General features: G+C 37.7%; 1 protein-coding gene across 1 annotated transcript in view; it reads right to left on the bottom strand.

The window, feature by feature from the left end:
- The window catches only part of LOC127976418 (unconventional myosin-VI), a 49056-nt gene that overhangs the window by 1606 nt on the left and 34711 nt on the right, over window positions 1–12739 (bottom strand). The window contains exons 28-31 of the mRNA XM_052580821.1: window positions 8874–9034; window positions 3794–3897; window positions 2545–2676; window positions 164–382 (exon numbers count right to left, since the gene is read on the bottom strand). Coding sequence (XP_052436781.1) covers window positions 164–382; window positions 2545–2676; window positions 3794–3897; window positions 8874–9034 — 616 coding nt within the window. The remainder of the gene's footprint in view (window positions 1–163; window positions 383–2544; window positions 2677–3793; window positions 3898–8873; window positions 9035–12739) is intronic.

Below are 12739 nucleotides of genomic sequence, written 5' to 3'. Positions count from 1 at the left end.
ACCTCACATCCGCAGATAAGACTCGTATTTTCCAGTATCGGTATCAACTGCTTTATCTTTCAAATCCTGGTTCTATTCTGAAGAAGGCATTGTTTAAAGTAGGTGGAAATTATTGTTTTATCTTCTCTAAACATTAAGTAGTTCTGAAGAAGGTCTTTTGTACCTGCTACCAAGAGGATCGGCTGCTTGTCTGGGTGAAGCTCCATCTGCCTGGCAATCCAGGGCCCATCAAAGTGAGCGTACCACCAGCCTTTTTTCTTGTTCTGAGGGTCTTTGTACTGGTCCGCGGGTCGTATGAAGGGAATGCGGAAGTAACGTTGCTGTCGATTCATTGCGATCTCTTGCTGCCGGGCTGGGACGGCTGGAGCGGGGTTTTGTTGGGCTGAAGAAATATGAGAGAAAATTACATTTCCCCAACCGAATTTTCATGTACAACATAGCTGTATGCGAATGTGCCTACAAAGTTGTACAATGCATCATGAATAAAGTTACTCTCAATCGCTTAAATGAGTCATTTAAAATTCAAATTCCATTTTCAAGAAGTTCTCAAGTTACCACATTAGCATAAAGCCTGCCTACGTTCTATGAGGACATTCTGCAAAAAACTTGAACCCTAGTTTATTTTCACTTAAAACGGATGAAGCTGTGAAGAATCAGTGGTTAGATTTATCTTTACTATGATACCACAGTAGAATAATCCCAAACTTTAGCTGTGTTCTTGTCCATGAGTTCAATTCAATATTCGTAAACCAGTTGTCCTTGAAAGATTGATTACAAAGTGCAGTGATTTATTAGTACTTCATGTCTGATTGGTTAAAGCATATACCATTATTTTTTGGGTCTTTACTACATTCAGTTTCTGCCATGTGCTGTACACAGTAGACTGATCACATCAGACCAAACAGAGCGAAGAGAAGCCTCACACAAAGTAGGGGTTTGGGAGTTTGAGAGTTGTTGAGAAATAAGGTAAATTTAAATAAATATTATAAGAAAACAAAAGTGTTTTTGACCTTGCATGCAAACATGTTAAACCAAATTATGAGCCTTTCAAATTTTAAGATAGGTCTCTTCACATTAGGGCTGTGCGATATCGACAAAAACGTGTTTAGGGATTTATTTATTAACTGTAGCGGTGCCTCAGGTGTTATATGTTTCGCCCAATATATTTATTGCCCAAGGTTCACACGTACTCCGTCTGCAGTGCGTATACAGTAAGTTATGTGTATGCGGTTCAGAAGCAGCAACGAGAGCACATTATTGTAACGCGAAAGCACATTAAAATCATGCGCGAGCGCGAATCTATTCGCTCACACGCAAATTTCCTTTGCTTTGTTAACAAAACCAGATGCGCTTGATCAGATCATATTAAATGTTTTCGCACCTTTCTATTTATAACCTTTTCTGTTCTCATCTTTTTACTGCGTGCAGTGTGAACGTTCTGTTCCGTTAACATGGGCTCGAAAAAAAAAAAAGGCTATGCATCACAGACAAGAGTGTGTGAACCTGGAGTTAGGCATATGCCCAGTCTGCTCTGTTCTCGCGCTCCACCTAGGCGCGCTGCATCCTAATTGGTTCAGATAACATACTGCGGGAGGCCAGGGCCACGGAAAATCGTGCTATAAAGCGATTTAGAAATCGCGCACACTCAAATCGTGATTTTATTTCGATTTCGATTAATCGCACAGCCCTACTTCACATCTCTCCGCAACACACTTAATGATTTGAGGTATCATTCATGTCTGTTCCCCAAATGGTATAAGTTAAAACACCAAAGTAACATTGGTTCAAATCAAATTCTTTACATCAAACCATCTATTTATACTTTATGCTCCCAAAAGAATGACATCATAAAAGGAAGTACATATTTTAAATCCGTCAGCCCTAAAGATCAAACAGCTTCAGAGGTCGGCATGATGTCAAGAAAGTTCTCAGAGAAGTTCTCAGCACTTCAATATTGACTTTGCAAGCCAGAAGCCCGATTTCATCTTTTAGAGAGAAGCAGCGAAAGCCCCATGCACCTGATACAAACACTCCACTGTTTGAAGGTAAGACACATCTGAGGATTTCACAACAAGAGAGCCGGAGAGTTTGAAGAGGACCTGCAGGTCACGGAACTCTAAATCTCCTGTTTGTTCTGCACGAGCAAACACTTAAAAAGCTCTAAAGTTTTCCAGCAACCAAACACTGTGATGTGCCTTTCAAGTGGGAAAATCAGCGAGAGGTTTGATTTCCTTGTAACGGCAGCAATTTCAAGTCTGCATTATGTGCATGACAATGCTAACACTAATCACAAAATGTGCCGCAAGGTTCTTGAAAAGAACAACAAACAAAAAGTGCACGTTCAACCTTGAGAAACTGCAGCGACACATACATTCGCATAAAAAAAGAACATCAGATGAGTATCTTTCCAGAATAAATATTATGCTAAATCACCTTTTGCCATTACAAATGAAATCATCAGCTTCACTCGAGTTGTGACAATTTGTATTCTGTTGTTCCACCACCGTGTGGTCTATTCTCTTGGGGAAACCAGTCATATCTTACCATAGTCAGTGACCGATTTGGGAGCCCTCATCTCCGTGTCGGTATTTTGCTTCTTGTTCTTTGATTTCCAGGAGTGGTACACTTTCAGACGACGATGAAATTCTTCTCGGCATGCTGCCAGCAACTCTATATCTACAAGGGTGAGAGATTACATAGTCAATACTGCATTGTCATGTATAACGAGCAGAGTTTTTCATGAACTTTCATTTTAAGTGTTCAGGATCATGCTGAACATGAACAAGGAACAACTGTTAGAAATTGTGTCTACGTTCAATATAATAAAGACCATAAGTTTCCTAGCTTAAATGGTTACCATTAAGCTAAACCTAAATTTTCTACATCTGTATGATATTCTTTCTTAATTGAAATAAAAAATACTGTAGGATGATTATCATGTCTTATACAGTAGCTCAGGGCTGTCCAAACCTGTTCCTGGAGGGCCATATAGCTCCAACCTAATTAAACACACCTGAATCAAAGTAACCAATGTCTTCAGGCTCACTAAAAACTTCCAGGCAAGTGTGCTGGAGCTGGTCGGAGTGAAACTCTGGAGGATGTCGGCCCTCCAAGAGCAGGACTGGTCACCCCTGTCATAGCTGCTGTTTTCCATACAATAAAAGTAATTATTTATAGGGGAATGTCAAAAAAAAAAAAAAAAAGCACCATAATTTTCAATGAATAACAGCTAATTATTTCTGAAAACTTAAAATATAGTCCACAAGAAATTTTATGGTAGTGCTTAAGGCCCAAAATAACTGTATTGTTTTGTGGAAAGGAGCAGCTTATTATGATTTAATCAGTGATTAGTTAATTATGACATAACTTTTATTTTAGAGCGAACTATTCCTTTGAAAAGAGACCACTGAAAACTAAACCAACATGCCAGAACAAAATCTCTGTGAAGCACAAAATGGATTGAAGTGCTTGTGATTAATGGTTCAACTACCATAAAATACAAATAAACAAATCTGCAAATAAAAAAGACAGCATGTATAATGCATTCACTTTCAAAATAAATAAATTATGGATTGAGAGCAAGCTACAAAATCAGTCACGCCGAAAAAACTGCGCCGTCACAATCTCCATCATGCTAGTTTTCCATCTTCAAATTATTAAATGCTAGTCCCTCCATTTCCAAAAATATTACATGTCAGTCTCCAATCTCCAAAATGACATGCTTTTTGACATGAACAGCTTCAGGTGAGCAGGAGGTTCTGCGATCAGATCGAGGACGACTGATTGCTCTTACCACAGGAGGTGTTGATGGCGTCTCGCAGCTCGGCGTACTTCCACTTGCTCAGGTCGTACTTCTTCACCCCAGCTGCCACCTTGTTGGCCTGCACCTGCACACCCCTGAAATTGCACAGAGGAGCAATTTTGAGTTTTTCTTAGCTTCATATTTCTCTATAGGCAAAGGTTCTGATCTATCTCCTAAGCTCCTGTTACCAGCTGCTAAACGTTCCCTAGGCCACAGCACAATCAGATGACTAATTGGCCTTCTGCTTACGTGCAGATGCATTCTCTCTGAAACTTGTAATGACATGGAAATAGCACGGATCGTGCCAAATTAACACCTCACTGAGCAAATTAGATGCAGCCCTGGCAACAGTGAGGGTGGTTAATGGCGGTTAACGATGGTTAATGGTGAGCGAGGGAGAGGCCACACATGAGCTCTGTGAGGGTTTTTGCAATCTTGACTCCCACGGTGCAGGGATCTCGAAGCCAATCAGCGAAATGATTGCCTTCTTTAGGGTCTGTGATGAGTCTGTGGAGCGATGGCAAAACCATCACCACCCTGATTCCCCTGATATCATATTGGCATCACTAAATACAATGATTTCAGTACTTGTGTATTATATGTTCACAACTTTTAGCGTGGGTTTTTGATATGGTTTCAGGTGGTCCTGGTGGCTGAAGAAATAAAGCAAACTGTGACTGCAATCTACATCTGGAGATAACCAATGCTAATGAGTCCTATTAATCTGTCCCACTTTATATTAACAACTATATACTTACATTTAAATTAATCATTCGGTACAATGCACTTATTGTATACATACATGTTTTTACATTGTACTTATATAAAAATATATATAAATGCACGTAATTACATCTGTTATTACTTTTTAAACCCTTTAACTTACCTATACCACCAAACCTGTCCCTAACCTAACCTGTATCCTACCTCTATGGCAGCAAAAGTGTTTTTCCAATACAATATGAACACAATAAATACATAGTACTTATTTCTGATGCAAGTACATAGTAGTTAAGGCCGTTTAATATAAAGTGGGACCAATTAGTCTTTTAGTAGAGTGTGCACAGAGTTACAGGGTTTGTACTGACCAAACAAATACAAATTTAGCTGTTTTGAAAATAGGCAACTAAAAATAGCAATTCAACGTTATTCCAATATAATAAGAAAACATTTTAGATGTTCATGGAAGCTGAACTGATGCAAACAAGCCTGTGCATGAGGAGAGAAATATTCAACCATTTTAATGGACTACATTTGTAGAAAATGTCAGTAGTGCTTGCCTTTGCAAAACTGTTTGCAGGTTTCCAGAGAAATGTGTGTTTGCTAAGGGGTTCTGGGAAGTTTTCAACAAGTTTCTAGGTGCTTAATGTTTGTTACCATGTTTTTAGGGTCTTACTACATGTTGGCAGTCGCTGTGTGTTCTGAGTGTTCCTGGGGTGTTCTGGGTTGTAGTTGCTGTTACATCCCTTCTTTAATGTAAGCCTATGAGATTTTTTTTTCACAGCCTGATCTGAATTTGTCCTACACTTCTAACCCCAAGTATAATGGTATGAGGAATAATAATGATGCTATGAAAAGCACCGCTAATGATGAACTCTACTAACCTTATGAGAGATTGTTGTTTGATTAGGTGACTTCAATAACAAGCTCATAATTCCCATCCTACTTAAGAAATACCTGCAATCTCCCGAGCTAAATCATTTCCACAGAAGACAATTATTCTAGAACCCGAGGCCAAGATTTAAAAGTCATAAAGCGATGATGTCACCCTACAGCCTTAAAGCAAACTTTCTCATATAAAAGCGGTGACAGGAGTCCCAGAAGAGACAGAGAGTTGTCAGTGTGAGCGGTGAGTGTGTGTCTGGGAGGAGCTCGTGTATGGCTGAACATGGTGACACTGGATGTAGGGACACTCTGTCGACTCTGACAGCTGTGAAGAGCAAAGCTGCTTAACGGAGACCCTGCGAGAGAAGTCACTGAACCAGCAACCCTGCTGATTAACCCACTCATACAGGTGTAAGCCGAGTGCTAACACAAACACACGGAGGACCAGAAATGAAATGTCAACACTAGTGCTGGGGAAGCTACTCATAATTCAAAGGAGTTAAACTACAGTCGAGCAAGTAATTACTTCTTTTTTTCATGTGTCTAATAGACATGAACAAGTTATTGGTAAAACATCTATGATGTATAATCGTTTCCACAGCACTACTAGATATTAATCTTTGTAATTTAATATTAATATGCGATAATATGCTTTTTTTTTATCATGCTTGACTAATAATAGAAAAAAGGCACAAAAAATCCATAAACTTCCAATAAATGAAGGATCTAATTCACATCTACAGATCAGATTATCATAGAGACTTTAGAATGAGGCTCTACAGCACAATATAGAATGTATAGGAATGCCCCGGCAACCATTCAGAACACTCTGTTGTTATGGTTGCAGTTTCTTTAACAATCAAGCACTACTCCTGTTTTCCTCAGACAATTTTCAAATTTAATCTTGGGTTAGTAAAGAAATCATGGAGCTCTTAGGAGTCTCTTACAGGTGTTGATCCATTTCAGTCTTGTTTCCTTTTTCTCTTTATGTTAGGAGCTCAACAACCTATTTCCATTTACTTATGTTGCCGCAAAATATATGTTGGATTTATACATGTCTCAAGCTCTCAGTATGACATTTTTAGCTCTTAATGATGGTACTAAAGACACTTAGCTTTGCATTCGAGTGTTTAAGGGTTGCTTTAAACGTAAAGAGAATTTTGTTGCAGTCTGTTTATGATCCCCCTCCTTGTGCTGTTATCTGGAGTCATCAGTTTCAATTAGCTTATAGCAGAGGGAAATCTGTCACAATAAAATATGAGCCTGTTTGGTCTTCTCTGCACATCCCTTAGGAAATGCCCCATATGGCAGTTTACCAGTGCTGTGGAGTCATTAACCAAAAGCAGTGGTGCTTCTAACTCTACCTGTATTTTTATAGTAATACTTCTAGAGGTTTGGTTTGTACAGCTCTTTTGCAGAATTGTATATTTTAGATTTTTTTTTTATTTCATGTTGTATTTTCTGCTGAATGCTGTAGTCACTGAATGCCTTAAGCAATGCTTAAAATGTATGAATATCATTGCTTTGCATAAATATCAAATCAAATGACATCTCAAACAAATGATGGTAAAATGCAGTCTCAGACACTTTTGTTTACGTCTTGAAAATGGTTGCATTTCTTGACATTTTTGTAGAAACAGCAATTAAATGAAATTAGAAATCTTTTGTAACATTAATAATATAATATAAAAATGCTATAAACTGTATACTATATTATATTTAATAATTACTTAAAAAAAAAAATCTTTTGCTTTTTGCTTTAAATCTTGGAGGAAATTTTATATATTATAAGAGGTATTTCCGACCCCTGAAAAGGTTTAATGGAGTTCAGTACTTTTTGTTATTATTTTGTAATAACAAAAGATTCTTTATTCTAACTTGTTCATGTCTATTAGACACATGAAAAAAGAACATAGACATACCAGGTTCTCATTACTTCTCTTTCTCTGCACTAAACAATTTACTTACACAAGTCTTTTTACATTTTCACACGACAGAGCAGCTCACTTCTTCTGAACATGCAAAATTTACATTTATTTTTTATTATATTTGTTTGCCTCTCTGTGCCCACATACTGTAATTTGATGCAGACCAGTGAGTCTCATAAACGAAATAAGGTTTGTCCAATTATGTGTTATGTTGGCTATTGTTACTCGGCGCCATTTATATATATATATATATATATATATAAAAAAGTCTCTGAATTGCTAAATTGGCAACACTGTCAGCATACATACATATTTATATATGATTTATATTATATATAAATATATAACACACATTTCTTAAACATATACATGCATGTATGTATATTTATAGATATTTATATGATTAATCGCTTCCAAAAAATTGCATCCAAAAAAAGTTTGTGTTTACATATTGTACTGTAAGTGTATGTACTACATACTACATACACATACAATATATAAACACAAACTTTTGGGATGCAATTAATCACGATTAATTAATTTGACAGCCCTAATATTTAGTGTTGGGGATTTGTTCAAAGTATGAACAACAGTAAGAATGATTTGAATAGAAATGTAATTGGTCAACACCTGTATTAAAAATAAAAATAAAAGACTTCAATCAGTCCTTGATTTTATTGGTTGATGCTCCATTTCTGTTGGAAAACACAAATCTACAAATATAACCACATGCTAAGTCTCTATTCAATCCAAGAACTCATTGAAGTACTTTCTGAAGTATTTAGGTTAATATCATAACTAAGATTTAGCCCATTGTTTACTGTGACTTTCTATGAGTAATCCTCTATCTAGGTTGTGGTGAGATTAGAAGGACAGGATGTGATTGTGGGAAAGTGTGGTTAGACCGAATGAAGTGGAAATCAGGGGGGAAAGAGGCCTGTTCTAGCGCTTACATCTCTGTGAAGAACCAAACACCTGTGGTACCATCACTGGAGGGGAGAGGAAGCACAAAAAAAGAGGCTTGATGACAACACAGCCTTCTCAGCACCCATTTAGCACGTGTAATAACAGCAGAACAGCCTTTTATTTGACTATACATAAAGTAAGAACAGGCGACACTTCTTTGTCCACTTCCATTAACTAAATGAAATATGACTCTCGGTGCCGCACCACAGGCGGCTCGTGTTTCTGTTTACCTGCTTTTGTAGACGCACGAGTTGGCCGCAGTAAAAATGATTCATGGCATTTATGTAACACTGTCTGGCAGAACCTTGTTCTTTGTTTGTTGTTCTGTCGCCACTTGATACCATATAGGTGCTTTTCAGATAGAAATCTCCATATAAAAATATCTGCGGTTTATGTGCGTTTTATGAATGGCAACCAGGGCACAACACGGCGTGGAGTCTTCCAGTCTTCCTTTGTTTGATTTGAACTTTATTATTTTATTATGGGGTGTGTGTGTGTGTGTGTGTGTGTGTGTGTGTGTGGGTGTGTGTGTGTGTGGGTGTGGGTGTGTGTGTGTGTGTGTGTGCGCGTACCTGCGCAAGCTGGGGTCCATTTGAGCTTCATCCTGGATGAGTTCTGCCTCGCTCTGAGCGATCCTCATGGCCAACTCTCTGTCCCTCCTCTCCTGCTCCAACACAGTCTGTCTCTGAGTCTCTTCCTCCCGCTCCAATGCCAGCTGCACCTCAAGTTCAGCCTGGAACAAACATACATTCCCACAAATCAATAATACACACACACAATCTCAACACCTCCGGTGTTTGCCACACCTGTGCCTTCTTTCAGTTCCAACTGGATGGCAACACACAGAGAAACAAGCATACAAATGGGTGCCGGCAGGGGTGCCGACAGTAATGACCACATATTTGAGCTCAGAGCATTGAACTGTGGTGGGCCAAAGGAGAATTCCAATGAGTCTGACACCATGCCTGTAAAAAACGACTTTTGGATGCTTGTTCGCTGGTGTCCTCAAGCAAAACCTCCTTTGTGGACCATTTTCATAACATAAATGCTAGTTGATTTGCTGAATTTTGTTGGTGAGCAGCTAGCTAGATCAACACCAATCCAGAACTAACCAGTAAAACCCAGCCTGGACCCCATTTAATGGTTTGACAGATGCAGTTTCCACACTTTCAAACAGCTTAACAGTATTAAACAAGAAAAGTAACACAATCAATGAGGCAAACTTTAAAAATGATCCAAATTCTGTAACTGTAGCAAGATAATTATTCAGCTCTAGTCAGTTCAATGTTGGATCAGTTCAGCTCAAAAACTGTGTAAATTAATGATTTAAATACCTCAATTAGTGAAGCACCTCAACTGAAGACAATAATGTTGTTATTCAGTTTCATTCACCATCATGTTGTTCCAAACCTGTATACAATTATTTCTTATGTTGAACACATATTTTATTGATATTTTGTAGAATTCTGAAGAACCAACCAGTTGTTTGTCCCCACTGAGTTCCATAGTAGGGAAAAGAAATACTATGGAAGTCAATGGGGACCATCAACTGATATTTTGACTACCAGCATTCTTCAAAATATCTTCTTTAATGTTCAACATAAGAAATAAATATTTGGATGAACTATCCATTCAAGTCAGTTCAACGGTCATTCATTTCGGTTCAATACAGCATCAATTCATGAATTGTGAATAAATTAGATTCCACTAAAAGAAACTATACAGAAGACCGTAGCGTCATTATTCAGCTTAGTTCCATTTAAGTTTTGCTCTCATCTAACAGTATAAGTGCTTTCAAATTGATGGCATTACAGTATAGTAATTTTTTTAGCCCCAACTAAGCAAACAAAAGCCGACAGAGATAAAGAACCCAAACTCCATCAGGTGAGAGAATTTGAAGAGAAAAAACCTTGAGAAACCAGGCTCTGTCAGGGGACCAGTTCTCCTCTGGCCTAAATGAACGGTCGAGCTACGTCACACGGGCATTAGCTAGGAAAGTTTAAACAGGAACTCAGGGCAGGACTTATTCCTTTCCTTAAAATATCCAGGAGCTTTAAGTTAGCATCACAGCCTTGAAATATAATGTGGTACTTGCTAGTCAGAGGACGTTCTCAATCTGGAGAGCATTTGATTGGACGAAAATGTTGATATGTCCACGAGTGCCAGATGAAGAATATTTTTATCGGTTTTCCTTAAAAATTTAGTTCAATTTAAAAGCGTGTACCTGCTAACACCTGATTTGCTGACTTAAAGAAAGGTTGCAGCAGCTTTTTGGTCGTAACATTTCTCTGCGCATTCACCATGATGCTGTTTAAGGCAGGCTACAGAATTCCCTCAATCTCCCCATCCCCTGGCGCCTGGTACATCTGAGGGAAGAGAGATTAGTGGGGCGGCCCTGCCCCAGACGCACTGTAACACATCTATAGCACTGCCCACTGAAAGAATATTAAGCCATTACGCTCCTGCTGTGTGCCAAAGTCTGATTAGCTGAATAATCGAGGCTGTACTCCAGCCAGCCGGCTTGGGATTCTACGTCTAGACTGTGCTAAATGAAAAAAGGAAAAAGAATAAAAACACATGAAATGAACAGCATGGCTTTAGATGTGAGAGGACAGTCTGGGACAGAGTCCAGCTGCGTGGTCCAAACGCATAGGTCAAAACAGAGCAAAGGAGTGATTGAAGAGAAAAGCTTAGATGGAATATTTTCACAGAGAAAACCTTGGACAGAAAGAAGATACAAGGAAGCTGATGTTGAACACCCGTATATATACAAAGACATATATAGAGAGGGAGGGTTACAGCACACACTGGTCAAGATAAATCTGAGCTATGAATAAAACTGCTAAAAGCAGGAAAGACTTGGTGGAAAACAGAGTGATTTATTACGGCTGAAAATAACAGTGATAAAGATTTTATTAACAACAGTGTGACAACAGTCTTTGATTGAATTGCAAATGTTTTCTTTTGCAAAGGTCTTCAGTTCATTCAAGGACTCCCATGATATGTTTGAAGTTATACAAAACAATTTTATTATCAAAGCAGGATGATAGAATAAACATTGATCTTTTTTATATAATGGGAAAGAAAGATAGAGGAAGAAAGAGAGAAAGACTTGGCACAATACAGAATAGAATAAAACAATTTAATGGAAATAGGCTTAAAAGACTTAAAAGGGCTCATTTGTTAACATTAGAATTCATTTTTAGTAATAATATTTTTCATTAATTGTAGTTGATCAAATATAATTGAGAGTTCATCTGAGTTCAGAATGCATTACTGTTATTGTTAAATATGTTAACAGACACAACTTCTGATTTTAAAAATGTATTAGTAAATGTTGAAACATTGACTAATATAATGAAATACTACAGAAGTATTGTTCATTTTTAGCTCATCTCAACAAATGTAGTCAACTGATGGAACTTTACTGTAAAGTGCTATCAAAATGGCACAGAAGGAATAAAATAATTATCGGAATAGAATAGAACAGAATAGAAAAAATAGAACTGGCACAGAAGAAAAATAGAATCGGTATGGACCTTCAGAACAACAGAATCAGAATAAAAAAAGTGAATTTTAATAAAACAACAGAATGTTTTAATATAAAATGGTAGACTGAAAATGGATTGAACGGGATTTATCCTTTAAATAGAATATAATAAAATAGAATATAATAAAATAGAATAGAATTAAATAGAATTTAATAAAATAGAATGCATTAATAAATACTAGACTGGTTGAAAAAAAATAGAACTGGCACATAAGAAAAATAGAATTGGTATGGAGCCTCAGAACAACAGAATCAGAATAAAAAAAAGTTAACTTTAATAAAACAACAGAATGTTTCAAAATAGAATGGTAGCTTGAAAATGGACCGGACTTATCCCTACAATAGAATAGTATAGAACAGAACAGAATGTTTTAAAAATAATAGTGTTTAAAAAAACAGAACAGTGAAAATGTCTCAAGAAAAATAGACTTTGTATGGACCATAGAACAGAAAAAAATCAGAATAGAGTTTTTTTATGTTTTAATATAAAATATAAACTGGTAGATTGAAAATGAATTGAACCAGTTTTATAACTAGAATAGAATAGAATAGAATAGAATAGAAAGCAGCACAGAAGCCTTTGAAGAGTGTGCAACAGTTTTCAGGCAGCATGAGCACAAAGCGTCTCTGCAGGGCGATACATCTAGGAAGCAGTGCAAGGGAAGTCAGCCAAGCCCCCAAACACAGCATCACCATCAGGAGAGAGGGGTCACAGGACTCTCACTCCACAGACGCAGCATAATCCAGCCCCAGGAGGTAGGCAGGGGCTGATGAATAAACCCGCAGGCCGCTGTGGCAGCTCAATACAGTCATGATTATACCTGCAGAACAGACAGTCCTGGCCAGCTCTGAACACGCCAGCGTGAGACGGAGTGGGCATTTGGTTTG

The sequence above is a fragment of the Carassius gibelio genome, chromosome B17 (genome assembly GCF_023724105.1).
Source record: "Carassius gibelio isolate Cgi1373 ecotype wild population from Czech Republic chromosome B17, carGib1.2-hapl.c, whole genome shotgun sequence".
Taxonomy (NCBI): domain Eukaryota; kingdom Metazoa; phylum Chordata; class Actinopteri; order Cypriniformes; family Cyprinidae; genus Carassius; species Carassius gibelio.
Note: the sequence above shows the minus strand (reverse complement) of the source record. Positions and strands in the feature narration are given on the sequence as shown.